The sequence below is a fragment of the Nelumbo lutea genome, chromosome 3 (genome assembly GCF_056320005.1).
Source record: "Nelumbo lutea isolate HS-2025 chromosome 3, American lotus-T2T, whole genome shotgun sequence".
Taxonomy (NCBI): domain Eukaryota; kingdom Viridiplantae; phylum Streptophyta; class Magnoliopsida; order Proteales; family Nelumbonaceae; genus Nelumbo; species Nelumbo lutea.
Genome location: NC_142686.1, coordinates 44069722 through 44088636, shown reverse-complemented (window position 1 = coordinate 44088636; position 18915 = coordinate 44069722). Strand labels below are relative to the sequence as shown.

At 38.3% G+C, this 18915-nt stretch overlaps 1 protein-coding gene across 1 annotated transcript; it reads right to left on the bottom strand.

Annotated features, from left to right (window-relative positions):
- Window positions 1–14900: 14900 nt before the first annotated feature.
- On the bottom strand, window positions 14901–17889 carry LOC148864591 (Tetratricopeptide repeat (TPR)-like superfamily protein). Its single transcript, XM_088975518.1, has one exon. It carries the CDS (start codon window positions 17372–17374, stop codon window positions 14984–14986), a length of 2391 nt encoding a protein of 796 aa, XP_088831644.1. The 5' UTR covers window positions 17375–17889; the 3' UTR covers window positions 14901–14983.
- Window positions 17890–18915: the final 1026 nt, after the last annotated feature.

The following is an 18915-nucleotide window of genomic DNA, read 5'->3' as shown; positions in this document are numbered from 1 at the left end:
CATAAATTGAAGAGAAGTTGCTTATACCAAGAAAACAATCAAAAGGATAAATGAAAAACAGTATCTTATTTTGTGATGAATCACTAAGCATAAACTACCCCTAATTACATCCTTCAACCCCACACCCACCTTTCCCAAGTTAAAAAAGAACAGAGGGCAGAGCTGACTTCTGCAACAAAAGATGAGGAAAACAATTAACAAATAAACTAGAGTCCAAAAAAGCGCTTACAGGCTTTCAGGAGCTTGCTTCTTTTCTTCTTGGATCTTGTCTGCATGGTGGTCTGATCATTGTCATCATCATCATCGATGGGTGAAGAAATTGGGTTGCATTGGTCATGAATCCTGCTATACCCTTCTGCAACTGAAGAAGATCTCCTCATAAAGAAGGCCCTCTTTACTGCAGATTGGAGTGCTGTATTTTGTTTCTCAGTCCAGAACCTTTGAGAAGAAGTAGAAGAAACAGAAGAGCTTTTTCTGAAAATTACTCCAAACATCTCTCCAACACCATCTTGATGCTCCTTCTCCGGGCAAGGATAGAGGCGGTTTGTTTCGTTGGAGCATATGTTATTGATTTCTGTGCTCTTCTGGGATTTGGAAATGAGAGCTGTGTCATGGGTTGTGATGGGTTTGGGGCACTGAGGTTGAGAGTGGAGATCTGAGAAGTCCACAGATCTTGATCTTGATTTGGTGGTGCCAAGAACTCTAATCTTAGAATACTCATTCATTTTCTTCTTCTAGTCTCCTTCCTCCCCCCAAGCCACTTGGTATAATGGGATTGAGTTAAAAGAAACTTCTGGTGGTGAATGTAAGAAGCAGTGGTTCTGGTCGGAGAATGTCTAGATATTGAGGTGAGGTTTGAATGGAGTCTGATGACAGAAGTAAATTGGGTTGTTGACTTGTGGTAGATATAAGTAGGATTTTGTCTCTCGGAGGATAAAATTGGAAAGAGGGTAGGAGGTGAAGCTCTCTATTCTCGGTATTTGTACATACTGGTTCATTACTCCAAGCCACTGTTGTACAAGGCTGTGTTTGGCTTGGAGGGAGAAGCGGGAAAGCAGTGAGGATTCACTGATTTGGTTGATAATATAATCAAATCAATGACTAGAACTCTACAAGTCTAGTAGCCCCTCCCCGCTCCCCATACCCCACCCCCCAAAAGTCAATCCCATTTCCATTAAACGACGGATAATAAGGCTAAAAATTCATTGTTTGGATCCAAACAGTGAAGCAGCAAATCTTGCAAATCTTTTCTTTCTTCCTTGCTTTTTTGTGGTGGGTCTTGCTTCTTTCCATAGCCATTTCCAAACACATGGAATACTGCTTATCTTAAAAAAAAAAATTAAAATAGAATCAATGATTCTACAATGTTTCTATCACAAGGGAGGTGATTTGGATAAACCCCATTTCTGATAAACGAGGAAGAATCCTAATCAGAAATCAAAATCTACACTCTTTTTGTGATGGGCTCCGGTTTATACTTTATATAAAAGACAAGCTGCTTGCAAATAAGGTCCTCTTTCTTAAGAGTAGTCTAAAGAGAAATATGGTGGGCTCATTGCGCGCTATTGGTAGATCTGTTAATCCACTTTACATGTGTTGAATTGAACGTGTTAAGGAGCTGATTAGCCTGAACTGATTGCTTGATTTGTCAAAATCAGATGGCTGGACACGACATGTCTTGTGCCAATACAAACATATACATCCTGACTAGCTTCTGTGATGGGTCAGATTATTACGTTTCTTCAATGAATCGGTTTGAGTTGTTTGCACAAGACATCTCCCTGGCCTGATTATGGAACTAATGACGTCTCATCTCCCCTTTATCACATGTACCATTTGCAGATCTGAACATGGCAGACTATTCTTATGGTTCATCTTCCTCCTTGGGTTTGTCTGGGCGGGGTACCAAAATATCGATACGCCTGATATGCCAGTATGGGTGTATCGAGCGAATCAATATTCTTTTTGGTGTTATTTTATTTATTTATTTATTTTTTTTGCCAACTGGTTCAGAGGAGCCGGTTTAGATCTTCGTCACACCTTGAGCCAGTGGGGTGCTGGAACGATCCGTATCGGCTGATATGGACCGATACGTGTCGATACTTTGAATCTTAGTACCCATCAGAAAACAAAAGAGATATTTACATGTACCCATAGAATTTTATCTGCTTCTTTATTTACATGGACCCATAGTAAGTTTTTCTTTAATAAAAGAAGAAATTTTCATTATTAAAATTTTTGCTTGGTGCAATTGTAAAATTTAGGGGTGACAGCCATGAATACTAGCTAGGGTTTCAAGTATAAGACAAGCCACTTTATGCAAAAAAAAAAAAAAAAGTTGGGTCCTAAAGGACCATACCGTGATTGGCTAATGACCCATTTATTTAATTTTTTATGGTAATGTACTGAAAATTTTTATTCAAATCAAAGAAAAAGAGGGATTAGAGTTTGTGTAGGAGAATTGAATTATATATATAACTTCTAACATGATCTATGGCCACACATCTCAAAAATATGCATGTTTATGTAGTAGTAATATGTTATCATTGGTCGTTCTCAGGATCTGCTGAGAACAATTATATCTAACACAATAATTATGACGATTTTGCATAAGAAACTAGAGGTTATAATTTGTAAAACACAAAGAGAGAGATCTCTTCAAGTGTATTTTGTCCTTCAAGAATGTTAGAGTAAACAGAAATACAAGGGAAAGACCCCTTTAGTTTCCTTGATTTTCTCCTCCACAGTCCAACAACTTGCTCCAAGCCTCCAACCCTAAACTTGAAAAGAGAAAATGTGGCTTGAATGACTCCTTTAGTTTTTAGGGTTAATCTTTATCAGTTGTCATATTGAAAAAAAATGATGGTATAAGAGTCACTTCACTTATCATTATTTCAATTTTAAATTTTAAGTAGGCCCCAGAACATGGCTGTCATTATTTGACCCCTTATTATAAAAAAAGTGACCCCTTACTATTTTATTTAAGTGGGGGCATTTGTGAAACTTTTAAAATTTTTGTTCTATATAAATATTTTTTCAAATCTCAATGGGAGGGCAATTGCCCACATTGACATTACATAGATCCACCTATGCACATGGGGCCCATATCCATGTGTGTGGAATGCTAGTATGTTTGTTCTAGATTGGTCTAGGCCCATCATTGATAAATATGGACTGCACATTGAAAACATCTCTTATATTTTATATCATCAATATTCCTGATGTGTGGCTACAGGGTGAAAGTGGCCAGCAATATATCGTGGTCAGTAGAACTGGATTCCATATATGTAGATCAGTTGTTAAGAATACAATGTTTTTGGAAGAGAACAAAACAATTTGTTTATGTGCTCAAACATTATGTAGATTTATCAATGCATTTGATTAAAATAGATGAGAATAAAAGAGGAAAAGAAAGTTACCTTTCTTGTCGCAATTTGAATATTGAAATTGTGGTAGGATGAAAGCCATATTTTATTTTAGAAAAGAAAAATGAAGTGAATAATATTAGTATTTTGATGCGGACAAATCTATTTGAATACCTAAGCTTGAACCAAACCAAATTATAGATGTTGAGTAAGAGAAAAACAAAAGTTCATAAGCAAAATTTTAAAAGGCTAAAAATGTAGTTGAGGTGTAAAGGCCCAAAAATATGATGTCTAAGCCTCAAAAAATTGAGAAAAAAAAAAGTGGTCTATCAATAATAATAATAACATATGATATACTAATAGAATAAAAGATACAAATATCCATAAAATAGAAGCTTATATGCAATGAGTTCGAGGCTTTAGATCAACAAAATAGTAACTTATCAATTGACAACCATGAACCATTTACATTTCAGGTTTCAATATCCAAATGACCAATCATAATGTTTTAGATAATAAAAAATTCCCCATCTTCAAAATTGTTTTCACTAATGGGATTAGATGATGGATCGTCCGTATAATTGATATTAGATTTATGGTCAGCCAATAATTTAGAATAAAAGAAACACTTAGGCTCTGTTTGGTTCGTGGGAATAGGGGTCTGGAATCGGAATCGGAATGGGCTGTTCCGATTCCAACTGTTTGATTGGGCGGAATTGGAATCACATTCCCATTCCTGCTGGAATGACATTCCCCCATTTGAGGGAATGGCCATTCCCTGCCCCTCCCTTGGGAATGAAATCCCATTCCTGCTGATTTTAATTCCCATTCTCATTTTTATCTGAACCAAACAGACTATAGGAGTAGACCATTCCGATTTCGCTTCCGGAGGATTTTGATTCTGATTCCAACTATAAACCAAACGGACCCTTAATTGATTTAATCAATCCAAAAAATCAATAAAAAGTAATAAATCCATATGAAAGATAAATGAGAAAAATTCTAACAAACTTGGGACATTATGTTTCTAGCAACCTAAAAGTGTAGAATAATAAAAAAAATCCAACATGATTTAATGAGACTAATGAAACTTGAAGCCCTTATTGCCTTGAACATTCATAAAACACTAAGAGAAAGTAAAAATACTTAATTTTCCTTATTGGCCTTTTCATTTTATTCTTTTCATTTGCCCCAAATTACCAAAGTGCCCCTCCCATATATTTTGAACTATAAAATACATTTTATGCATTTGAGGCTTAAGGCATACACCTTTTTTTGACAAAGGCCTTGGCCTATATTAAAATTATAAGGCTTAAGCCTTTGATGCAAAATCTTCATGCCTCACTAAATATGTATCTCCCGTTGTGTGCATAAGCCTTTTAGAATCATATTTATAAATTCCCTTAATGTATCATATTTTTCTCCATCCCGTTTAATAGATGGGCTATTCACTTTCTGGTCAATGTTGACATCTAGAAACCAAATATCTTTGACCATGAAGTCGTTAGCTTGATCCAAGCAACAAATTAAGACCCATGTCCAAATAAATTGATACAAAAGCATTTTATAAAATTTTAAAGTTTGGAATTGTGGATAAAAACCCTCTAATAATTACATACGAAAAGATAAAAAAAAAAAGAGAGTGAATTAATAATATTGATACACACCAATACCCAACTTAATCATCAATTCAACTCTGCAACTACAAATAGTAAGCTCTCCTAATATCATTCATACCACTTCAACTATTTTTCTAACTCTTATCAACTGAAACTACTAAGTGGTATGGTCATAACTTTTGATGGGATCGTTTTCGGTCACATATCATTTTTTTCGTGATGTGTCAATTTTTTGGCTAAGTACCTCGTCATCTCATTTGCTCCAATGTGGTCGGTGACTCAGAGGCTGAAGTGGAGCTCCCTAGTGGCGAGCTGCCTGGAGGTGAGCTACCTTGATGAGCTGCCTGGAGTTGAGCTACCTTGTGGCGAACTGCCTTGATGCTGAGCTCCCTAGAGCAGTGCAACCCAACTACTACCAGCAGGAGGTGATCTGGCTACCAGCTTTGACGGGAACTGAACTGGCTACTCACTACTGGTGATGATCTGCTCATCTTTGTAAGTGGTGGGAGTTGAGGGACCTGTGAGAACTAAATCAGAGAACCTGGGGGTGTTTACCCAACGAGAACACTTCGATGGCTAAGTTAGCACACAGTAGTGAGCTGAAAATGATACAAGAGAATGAGAGAGCTGGGGTTATCATTCATCTTTCACCTCATTTCACATCATTTCTCCTCCCTTCGCCCCTGGGGGGTGAGGTCTTTATATATTGGAGTCCTCGTGGGTTAGGTGGAGTAGTTCCTGGATCCCAGCTATGATGGGATAGGCTTGCGTGTTAGGTGGATGAAATGCCATCAAACGGTAAAATTGTCCATTCTCATTAGAATTGGGGAGTGGGTGAACTAATATAGTCGTTACAAGTCACAATCCCGTAAAATGCAGGGTACGGTGGTGAGCTCCTTGAGGTTGTCAGGTTGGCGCATGTGTCAGGCTACCAGGTTGGCGCTTGGGCTAGGCCGCCAGTTCGTTCTAGGGCCAGGTCGTGCCAGGGTCAGGTTGCCAACTCGTGCCAAGGCCAGGTAGCGCCAGAGCCAGGCTACCAGCTCGTGCCAGGGCCAGGTCACTCCAGGGCTAGGCTGTCAGGTCGTGCCAAGGCTAGGCCGCACCTGTGCTAGACTGCGCTTGTGCCAGGCCGCGCTTGTGCCAGGCTACGCCTGGTGGGACACCATCAACTTAGCAAAGGCAGATTGTTGTCCGGGTGTCACCTAATTGTTTTGAGGTGCCAGGCTACAAGATGGCAAACTGCCTGTGAAGTGTTGCATGGTGGTGAGCTGCCTGTGAAGTGCTGCATGCCAAATAAGTGCAACCTCATTGGAGGGCCAAATCCGCCATCAACTTTGATGGTGCATATAAAAGAAGCTAAATTCCCGGTGTTGCTTGTGGGATTTTGAACATAAAGCCCATTTCACCCAACAAATAGCCAACTTGCTAACTTGAACTAACCTCCAAACAGGCAACCTATAGAAGGTCGACCTAAACCGAAGTTGCCAACTTGACACCATCTCTTATGGATAACCTAACAACGACCTCATTGAAAGGCTTGCCAAGCCAAAGTATCAATGTGGTAAAATTGACTTGGGGTAGTGGCTAATCTATGCTAACTCAACCAAACACGAGGCAAAGCTAACCTACCAGCCTAGAGACATAAGTAAACAATTTAATACTTCCTTGAGACAAGCTAGTCTAGACGCTACCTCACCCTTAGAACTGGGGGGGCTTCTGATATGACCAAAACTGGCCATTAACTAGAAATCACCATGTGGAACAAGGCTGGGGCAAAGTGGCCAATTGACCTCACATTACCTTAGAAGGCTGATCCAATTTGACCAAGCTCATCTAAGGCTAATTAACCTGGCTGAACTGACCTAGCCTCCTGGCCAAACTGACTTAACCGAGCTCACATAAGCTTAGTCAACATGGCTGAACCGACTTGGCCTGGCTGAGCTAACCTGACCTAACCTAACTAACCTAGTCGAGCTCACCCAAGCTTAGTCAACATGGCCAAACTGACTTTGCTTGGCCGAGCTGACCTAATACCACTAGCTCACAACATGTGGCATGTAGTACACCTCATTTAATGCCCGGGTAATGCACAACCACATTGTGGATGCGAACAGTAAATGTTGTTTGACGTGAGAAAGCATCATGGAGCCCTTCAATTTGGTATTCAATGGCCACTTCACCTATAAATAGGCAAGGTGGTAGAATGTATGATTCTATATACACTCCACTCTCTTTCACCTTGTCACACCTCATTTCACCTCATCTCATAACATGTCTCAGATCTCCAATTCATCTTTTCTATACCACTGGAATCCATACCCCTAAGATATCACCTCGAAGCCTCTGGTGTATTCTTCTAGTCGTAGGTGCTTCATAGTAGTAGAGGTACTGACCCGAGGTGACATCCTCTCAATCGATTGAGGTCTCCAACAAATTCCCTATTTCATTCTTTTTACAAATTTTGGCAGCAACAATTCCTATTTGGTAGAGCATTGCCGTTTTTCACCCATTACACCTTGGCTGTGTAGGCTCGTTCTTGTTTGGGAGTACCTAGATTTTCCTATGATTTAAACTTAAGAATTTTTGTAGATTCTTTTACCTTATAATTCTTTATAGCTTTGTACAATTCATAATTGTGAAAGGTGGAGGAATTTATCCAAATACAAAAGGGATATTGTAACATAGATGGGGTTTGGGACAAAACATTCAAAGAACCAATAAAAATTTGTGAAGGGGCAAATCTTTTTCTACTTGGAAAGCACAACTCATCACCAAGATTTTATTGGAGGTTTATGACTTACAAGCTTTATGCACCTGCATTTCTACCAGTCATTGGCTTCTCAGGGTTACACCAAGCCAAGTGAGCATTCAGCTCAGTTTGTGTTGATTTGTTAACAATCTTATGGAGTAAAGCCCTTTTGGGGGTTAATATTATACACTAGACATGTTAGTATGTTAATAGGAACTTGAGGAACTTGAGTAACAACATTGCAAAGTACGGTGACACCCCACCACAATAATACAGAGCAATGTTTTCGAACCGTTGATAACCTGGACGGTTGGAGTGTTCGGACCAGAAATCGTTTAAGCGACCGGTTCTGTTTTATCCTAAACCCACCATTTGATCAAAAACCGTTAAATTAGTCAACAAATCATTGACCCGGATGGTTTGATCAGTAAACCATTCGATCCAGAGAACGGTTTGCTGGTCAGATCTCAGATTTGAGAAATCTCTGAGATTGAGAAATCACTAAGATTGAGATATCTCAGACCTATCTTTCTTGCGCTAGAAGGTGAGAGAGAGAGTGAGATTTGAAACTGAAAACGCCATCGCTGTTGCCGCTGTAGTTCGCCATCGCCATCACCGTCGTCGTCCTGTTGCAAGCCTGCAAGTCCTCCTCCTCCTCCTCCTCTTCTTCTTCTTCTTCTTCTAAGCTTTTTTAGTTCAGCCGACAGCTTTCAAGTTTCAAGTTTCAACCCTTATTTCCTCTTATATAATATGCATTAATGCATCTTACCATAATATTCCAACCTAATGGGTAAGATGCTCAAACCGTTTGAACCGTTTGATCTGAACGGTCAAACCATTGACCCGGAAACCGGTGGTCAGAATGATTCCATTTCCGAATCAGTTTTTAAAACCTTGATACAGAAAACCCACAATTTTGCAGAAAAACTCTAGTTATTTGGGGGAAAAAATGGTCTAAGTTGTTCGGGAAGAATTCAGATTTTGTGCTTACAAAATTTGTACTCACACTTTCCTTGTAACACTTGCATCCGTGCATTAAGAACATCTCCGCACTAGTATATTCTCATTCGTGGGAGGATGTTCCCAATGCACGGATGAAAAGATTGCGAAACATTGTTAAGGACAAAATCCAGTTTTGTTTGGGAGTTTCTAGCGCATGAAGTGTTATAATGGGTTGGGGGTAAAAAAGTATTTGCAATGAATGTCCATGTCCATCAATAATCAAAGAAATTTACACCAGAATGTTATTATTGGTTCCACGAACTGCTGAGTAGCTATAGTTTTAGCTAATAGTATCCAGGGAAATCAAGGTTCCATCTCACTTACATTAGAGGACGTACGGTAGGAGTGATATGCTGAATGACCATATCAAGATGTTGGTGTTTGGCATAAACCCATCTCAGATTGAGATCGAACGGTTAATTTGGGAACATCTGCTCATTTTGAATCAGTATTAATTTGCGCATATCTTGTCTCATCTCCGATAATATGCACTATTGAGTTATTAGCATTATTCTAGTACAAAGATTATGCTTTAATGCACAGATTTAGGAGGATCAGCAGCACCCATTATTCAATGGGTCCTAGCTTGAAGATTAGATGAGCCAAAATCAGCATAAAATCTTTTCTGAAACCTGCGTTTTTGAAGCAAACAGAAAAATTATTCGGAGAAGTATACACAGGCTTGTTGTAGATTTCTGAATTCTATTGCAGAATTATAAACATTTAAAATGTCAAATACCCTTATTTGAATTGACATCAATTCCAAACAGTCACTTACCCCAAATGTACCTTTGGCCTAAAAATTGGGCTGAACCGTCATTCTCCCAAAATGATTGCATGAATCACATGGTCTGAACAAATCTGGTTCATGCTACCCTTTGGCATATACCAATTGATTTATCTTTGCGTGGCAATCTATGAGGGCCCCAAAATTCAACTAGCGGTCATGAAGCCCCCAGATCTGTCTGAAAGGCCACAAAGATTCCAAATTTGTTTGCTCAAGGTAGTGGAAACTGGAAACTAATCAGGAGTCTAAACGCAATCTAGGTTTACGCGCGTTCATTTCTATTTAATTGGGTAATATATGTTTATGGGACAAGTGTTTTTTAGGTAAAAAATTGGGTAAATTATAGATAGGTAGTTAGGTACCCTATACTTTGGGGGTAGTGACAGATAGGTATCTTGAACTTTCAATTGCAACACTTGAGTATTCTAAACTCTCAAAAATAGACATTTGGATCCATCTATTAGTGTTCTGTCATTTATACATTACAATATTACATAATATCAAAAATACCCTTGTCATGTATTTTTTGAGATCATTCTACAGAGTAAAATCATCACCGGAGAATATTGTCGTCAGAAATTTTAAATCTATTGTTTGCTGTTCATGTGAGAATGTCATCATTGGGAGACATTCGTTTACTCGAGAATGATCACAGAAATACACAAGGGTATTTTTGACATTATGTAATGTTTAACTTATGGAAATACTGATAGATGGACCCAAGTGTCTATTTTTGAGAGTTTAGGGTACTCAAGTGTTGTAATTGAAAGTTCAGTGCATCAATCCGTTATTACCCTCAAAACACAAGATACCTATCTATAATTTACCCGAAAAAATTTGCCTGGATAAGCAAGTTTCTAACATTTCTGTATGCTACCAGTTACTCCGGTAAGGAGCCAGAGGAGAGGAGGAGAGCACTTATTGGCTTCAACAAGCTGGTGGGTAAGCTATTTATTCACCTTTCAGGAGGGTATTAGTTACTCAGGTATCCTGAATAACCATGGGATCCAATATACAGGCTAACATCCTGTATAATATACATTGATTGTGTTTTGTTTTATGTAAAACAAAGGAAAATGAATGATTTAAATGGGAAATTGTTTTTAATATGAAAATACATTATTTTAGTTAATGTTAGATTCTACTTGCAAAACAAGAGGATCACATTTGTTTTTCTTTATTTTACACTCAGCCAAACAGTTCTCTTGTTCAAATAAGGCATGCCCTGAAATTACGAATAGAGAAAATTTATGATACAGGAAAACTATAATATGGAAAGAGTTTTGACCAATCAAAATCCACCGATGAGTTTGATAAGTAACATTTGTTTGGCTTTTATGTTAATAATTTTAATTTATTTTTTAGTTGTTTTTTCGATATCATATCTTTTCCATATCATAGTTGAAGCCATATGAATAGTTGAAATTCTTGGGATATAAAAATTATATAGACGGACAGATAGACAAATCTAGGGACATACAGACAGACAAATAAATAGATTAATAGATAGATAGATAGATAGATAGATAGAGGTCATTGCTTGGTGCAGTGGTAAAATCTTGGACTGACAAGAGAGAGAACGCTGGTTCAAGTTTGGCAGATCATGCAAAAAATTCCAAAGCTTGGGTAATGACCCTTGTACGTCATTGATTGAAAAATTGACGGTGAAAAATATGAAAATTGAAGCAACATAGAAAGTGACCCATAATATAGCCCTGTTCCCATTCAGGGTATGTTTGGAACTATTCCCGTTTTCTTAGGTAACCTTTGTATGGAATTTGTCTTAAAATAGGGAAAGTGGGTGGTGTTACACACATTTTTTTTTATTATTTCTTTATAACAGCTAAGCACCATTAGGCACCACATCAGATAAAAAAGACAACATTTTGGCATCTGAAACAACATTTCGGAAAATATTATCCTTTCAGGGTTCTAGGGTTTATAACGGGTGACAGAAATTGGGTAAAGAAAGCTCTTCCACTCTAACCACCGTTTTCAAAACTGGACCAGAAAAATGGGAATCGGTCACCTGACCGGTTCCATTTTCTTCCAAAACCATTAGTTTTGGTCAGCAAACCACTGAACCGGCTGGTTAACTGTTCGAACGGTTTCGACTGTTTTTCAATTTTTTAATTTTTTAATTTTTTTTTGTCAAAATGGGCCGGTCATTTGGGTCGAACGGTCGGACCGTTCGAACCGATAACAGGACCCCTGACCGGTTTGGTCACCGGTTCGTTTTTAAAAACCATGACTCTAGCAGCTGAAGATTATAGGAAAACAAAAAGAGAAGCCAGAGAGACTAGAGCGAAATAAGAAAAAGACTAGTATATAGCAGATCCACTTCTTCTAGATATCTAATTGGTTCATCCATGACAAACAAATAAATATGAGCTAAGAGATGACCTCTAGCGTAGACCTATTGTAATTCTCTAAATGGAACTGTGTACTTTCCTCTTGAATCTCTTACTCTAATAGGGTTCAACTAGGTGATCCCTATACAAAACCAACCAGCCCAACCCAAGATTTTTCTGGGATTTTTAGCTGCAGGCTGGGCCTAAGCTTAGAAAGTTAGGCTTAATCCTATGTTGCCGACTAATGTGCACAGATGTAGCTTTTGTAGGACATTGGATCCACATCTAATTCACTAAAATCCTTCTCCTTCTTCGTTAACATATGCCAGCATTCCTTCTCTCTTTGGTAATCAGGTAGACTTTGCTAGAGGAGAGCTGGCTTCTTAGATCTACCTTCTTCAACTCTCGCAAAGGATTAGGCGGGGTTATGTTGAAATGCCTTATTATTGATTTGGGAAGAATGTAGTGCCAAAAACTCATCACTGAAAAAAAAACAGAGAAAGGAAAGAAAGAAAAAATGGAATGATAGGTAAGAAAAGAATGCATTGCTAAAATTTTTTAGGAGATAAACCATACAATGGAAGTGGTTATAGAAAACATTACATTAAATATTGGACAAAAATTTTAGAAGTGTTCAATATGTTTAGCAAGATTCATTATCAAGGGAAGGGGTGAACAGGGAATAATTTTATTAGGGTGGCCCATGGGCCTAGTTGACACTGAAGTATTGTTCTAGGATCAAAGTTTTTAGGTTAGGGTGGAGTATACAGACCAAATTAACCTTACAAACAATATTATTGGGTTTAAGTGTTCAAACCTTAGACTGAGCAATACTTGTGTAGGTCAAAGCCATGGAAAAACCAAGCTAACCTAATTCTGTCAAATATATAGTATATACTAGCATATAAAACACTTTACCATATGCAAAGAAAAGAACATGTAGTAATGAAGATAAAGGAACAGGTTAGAAAATCGAAGGATCTCCATATATATGGAGTATGAGAATGAGAGATTATCAGTAGAGGTGTAAATCAGGCCGTGCCAGGCCCAGCATGATCATGTGGATCGTGCTGGGCCTGGGGTTTTATGTTCGTAGGCCATGCTGCCTGTGGCCTGCGTGCCGACACAACCAATATATATTTATATATATAATATATTAATAAAATAAACAATTGTTTTCATTTTTGTTATATTAATTTATTTAATTATTGTATATATAAGCAATCGCATACATCAAATTTCATATAAAATTAAAAATTTGAGTTCTTTTCTCAATTTAAAACAAAAATAGCCTTGGCCCAGTCCATGGCCCAGTCTGGCCCAAGGCTTGGCCCACGGACCTGCCCGGCCCATGGCATGACACCGGCCCGCACGGGCTTGGGCTGTGGACCATGCCAGGACAACCCTCCAAGTTATCCCAGGGGAGGGCGGTACGACTCAGGATGGCCATGGATTGTGCCATGCCAGTCCGGCATGGCCCAATTTACACCTCTAATTATCAGAATAAAAACAAGTTTAACATCAGACCCAACTATGGGTAGGGATATCATGGTTGGACAGTTAGACTTGGCCAGCCAAATGGGATATAGTCAGTTTATAAAATTACAATTTTATAGAACAATATTGCATAAGAATATGGGCCATTCTTCTTAGCCTCAATATTGGGTAGCAAGTTGATCAATGTTGCCCAACAAAATACCACTGCGTGTGACAACAATGATCTGCCAAATCTTTCCAGTCCAAGCTTGGTTAAGGTTCAGAAAGAAAAATATAGATTGCACTTACAGGAAATTCACTTGTATTCTTTTTCAGGCTGCATTAGAGTTAATATTTTCTTTTATTATTATTAGTCTTTTTGTTGCTATTTTACCAGGATTGAGATTACTTACTATCACTATGAACTCATAATATGCAACATATGAACATGTCTATTCTATTCATAATATCAAAATTTTAAAACCCATAAAATGAATAACTTGAATAAAAGGAGAAAATAATAGCGGTGAGAACATTCATAGAAGATCTTCAGTCTGTATATGTATCCACCAACATAAAAGATTCAATAGCTGGAAGAAGAAATAAGCACATAAAGGAGTATATAAAACAAAAATTACGTGCTAATGAACTGACAGAAGAAGACAGTTTTGGCAACTGAAGCCAAGGCTCAAAGCATTAATGCTCTTGATACACAATTTTTTGCATATCGAGAGTTTGGCTAAGAAAAACTATATTTTTGTATATTTTTATCTGACACAGTGACAACAGACTTGTCACATCATGCATTTTAATGTTTTAAAGTTAAAATATCAAAAGTTTTAATATTTGGTGTATTGGGCATCAAAAGATATGATACAATATGCTTGATACGGGGTTTATCGTATCCAAATTTTGAACCTTTAGGAAATTAGCTTTTCCTACTACTGAGACCTGAAATAGTAAATGATAAGCATTACAAGGAGAAAAAATTTGTTGTAAAAACTAACTGAATTTTGTAAATATCAAATTGTGAATGGTTAAAAATCAAGGGACAGGGGGCTTCCTCTTACTCTAAAATCTATACAAAAGGAGATGACTAAGAGCTCAACTTGAAGAAAAGGATGGGAAGAGGAGAAGAGAAGAGAAACAATGATTGTATAACGACAATGCAGATCAGCAAAAGTGCATTGATTAATGTTTATAGGGAAAATCTAGGGTCAGTGTTACATAAACCATTACAAGGTAGACCCAAGGTGAAAAAACAATTGGAAAAAAGACCTAAAAGCCAGTGAAAGTGCTTGAAGATGAGAGGGATAACTTGACAATCAAAATTTCTGACACAGATGTAATTCTCAATAAGTAACATTCAGAAGGTGGTATTGGTTCTTTTAAAATTAATTTTGATGGTGTTATAGACAATTTAGAATGTTCTATTATAATTGTCATAATTATGCGATAGAACTTAACTAAGTTTATTTTTACCAAGTAAAAAAGGGCATCCAGCCTTACCCAGTGCAAGTTACACTGTGGGTTGTGGAAAACACAAAGGTATGCAAATGAAATAATGTCTTCATTTTCTCTATAAGATTGCTTTTCCAGTTCCTCACCAAAAAATTTAGGTCAGAAAATTATCATCACCAATAATCTCCACAAGTACATGTTCCATTCCGAAAGATATGAAATCGATTTGCATCTCTAACTATCAGCTCTCTTTCCTCGATCTTAGAAATGTACTTGGTCACTGTGTGGCAATCCCCACAAACCCGTAAGTTCTTCATTATCTGCAGAGGGGTCCCAGGACTTGTGTTTAACAATCCAAATGCTATGGCTAGTCTCTCACTGTGTCCACAAAGCATATCTCTTTTCTCTTCCTCCTCTACATCATACAGAACGAAATTTGGATCAGCAACATATCCTTCTTTCACCATCAGATCCCCAAGCCTTCTCAGTAACTGATATATCTCTTCTGATTGTTCAGCAGCCTTGTCTCCAGTTCCAAACACATAAACCCTATTTCGGATCTCAATCCAGCTACATCCAGGATCCTTTTTAAGTTCCCTGTCTTTGATTGATTTCCGTATCTTGCGAACTTGATCCCACTTTCCTAAAGATGCATATATGTTTGATGCTAGAACATAGTACCCGGTATCACTAGAACTCATTGCAAGGATATGTTCCAAAACACGTTCTGTGATCTGGGTTCCACTGTTTATACGACATGCACTGAGTAAAGATCCCCATATGCTTGCATCTGGATTGAATGGCATTGCAAGGATAAATTCTTCTGCTTCAGCTAGAAGCCCAGATCGAGATAAAAGATCAACAATACAAGCATAATGCTCAATTCTAGGCTCAATGTTATAGTCATTCTTCATTTGATTAAAGCATGCTAAACCTTCTTTCACCAAACCTGCATGACTACAAGCAAAAATAATAGCCACAAAGGTCACATGATCAGGAACAATACCTGTTGCCTCCATTTCAGCAAAAGCTCTTAGAGCTTTCTTTCCTTGACCATACATCCCAAGAGCAGATATTAGTGCAGTCCACGTCACTACATCTTTCACTTTCATGTGGTCAAAAATATGAAGAGACCACTCCAAAATACCACATTTCGAGTACATCTCTATCAATGCATTCCTTATAGGAACCTCCAAATCAAACCCAAATTTTAAAATGCAACCATGAATTTCTTTACCTTGTCGTTTAGCTGCCAGGAGGGAACAACCAGGCAAAATCCCTAAGAAGGTTGCTACATCTGGCATCACTACTTTGGCCCTCATCTGGCTGATCATTTTCAATCCTAAACTACAATCCCCAATCTGAACACATCCAGCAATGATGGTGTTCCATGTTATTACATCCCTGGTTTCCATATCATCAAATTCTTTTAATGCATCCTCCAAGCTACCACATTTTACATACATATCAACAAGAGCATTGCCCACAATTAGACTTGAATCAAATCCCATTTTAATGATATCACAGTGAAGCTCTTTCCCTAGGACCATGGCCGCTATCTGGGTACACATAGATAGGAGCATGACATAAGTAACAGAATCAGGCTTCAATCCCATCTTCCTCATCACCAAAAAATGTTCCATCCCTTCATTATAACATCCATATTGTATGTAACTGTTTATCAAGGAATTCCATGATACAGAATCTCTATTTACCATTCCATCAAATACTTTACACGAGGCTGGTAGATCCCCACACTTCGCATACATTGTTATTAAAATATTACTAGCTGTAGTATCACATTCATACCCGTTTCTACTCATGTACTCATGAACATATCTTCCAAGCTCCAAGTCACCCACTTGACCACAAGCATGGAGAACAGCTGTTATAGTTAACAGATCTGGTTTAAAGCTAAAAACCATGTTCTGAAACAGATTAATTGCTTCTTCATACATCCCCAATTTTGAGTACCCACAAATGATAGTGTTCCAAGATACAGTATCTCTCTTTATCATATTACTGAAAATTCTTTGAGCATCTGTTATATGATCAAACTTAAAGTACATAGCAATAAGCCCATTATTCACTAATATATCCTTCTCAATCCCGACCTTGTGGACAAGGCCATGGATTATCTTCCCCTCTTCAGTAGCAAGCAGGCTTCCACATGCAGGTAAAATGCTAGATACCGTGAAAGAATCGGGAATAAAACCCAACATTCTTAATTTGTAATAAACATCTAAAGCTCGTTCCCATTCCCCATTTGCGCTATACCCCGATATCAAACTATTCCAAGAAACAATATCTCTTTGAGGCATTCCTTCAAACACACTACGCGCTTCTTCCAGACAACCGAATCTCGAATACATGTCAATCAAGGAATTCCCAATATACAGGTCCGAGGAAAAACCCATTTCCAAAACATGATGATGAACAACCTTTCCCATCTCTGAATCTAACAAACCCGCACAGGAATTGATAACCGAAGGGAAGGTGAATCTGTCCGGTCGCAGCTCCAACTTCTGCATCTCGGAATAGAAGTTCAGAGCCTCGGAAAACATCCGGTTCTGGGTAAGTGCTCTTATGATGGAATTCCATAGATAGATATTGCTCGACTGCGAAACTCGACGGAAAACTGATTGAGAGGCAATAGGGTCCCCGAATTGGGCGTATTTACTAATAAGTTTACCGGAGAAGAAGACAGATTGTTCGACTCCCCAAGTGATGATAAGAGAGTGAATCCTCTTGAGCTCTTCAATACTGTTTGCTATACACAGAGCTCTCGAGATCGAAAAAAAAAAGTCCTTTTGTTTTTGTTCGCAGATACCGCCAAACCGTGCTGTCTTTGTGAGAAGAGACGAGTTTCTGGTGGAGGGCAGGATACATGTTTTCAAGCGCAAAAATAATATAAGATCCAGAGTTCGTGAAGAAAGTTTGCTGAATGCCTGAATCTATCATAATCTTTTGAGAAGCTCTCAGTCTCAGGCTCTCTCAAGCAGAACTGCTAATAATCGTTAACCGTCACAGTCGTTCATTACTCTTACGAGTTCAAAACTTTAAATCGTCTACAGTTGAGATCCGTAAAACGGATCCCACGGTCAGGAAGTTGTGACCCTGACATCAGTCATCAGTATTGGGCGGCCCATTATCCTTCGGTTCCTATAGAGGATTTGAAAATGTAGAGTAACGGAATAGGAATGGCAAAGGGGCTGGGCGGGTCCGGGTTTTTCCTGCCCCTTCTCCCACCAGAACTCAAATGCCCTGCACCGTCTCTGCCCCGAACCCGAGCGGGGCTAGAAATCCTAACCGAGGGGTGGATTCGAGTCGAGCCGAGTCGCATAGTACGAGGCTCATCTCGAGACTATTCTACAAGGTTCAATTCGAGTTCGAGCTGGTTTGAGCCAGAATCTTGAGCTCGAGCTCAAATTTGATTTTGAGAAAAAATGTCTTATAAAAATAAAAAATTATATATAAAAATATTTTTTATTTGATATTTAAGAAACTAGGAATTATAATATTTTTATTATATATATATATATATATTCGAGTTGGCTCGCAAGCTTCACGAGCTGAGCTCTAATAGGATCGAGCTCGGCTCATTTCATATTCGAGCTAGTGAATTGGGCTTGAGCTTAGCTCGAAGCTTGGTTGAAACCGAGTCGAGCTCAAGTAGTTCATGAAAAGCTCGGCTCGTTGCCACCCCTACTAACCCCTTCCCCAATTTTCACATAAATGGTATTATGTATATATATATGGTCGGAGCGACTTCAAGGCTGGTGTCGGGGCGGGGTGGACAAATACCATCCTTATTCCCCTAAGTTTTTGGTTTCCTTGAACCCCACCCCAAACCCTAGTTAGTGGTAAAAAAAACTACCCTGACTAGGGCAGGATCCTACTAGGATAGGTCAAATTGTCATCTCTAAAACTGATTCTATTGTGAAATCAATCCTTTTAACTTTCAAACGCAATACTTGAATACCCTAAAGTCCCTAGAAATAGACACCCTATTGCAGTTGTAGTACTACATCATTTATCCACAACAAGTGAAGTTATGTGTGACTTCAAACATTTAAGAATCCCAAAACTATCATTTCCATATTTT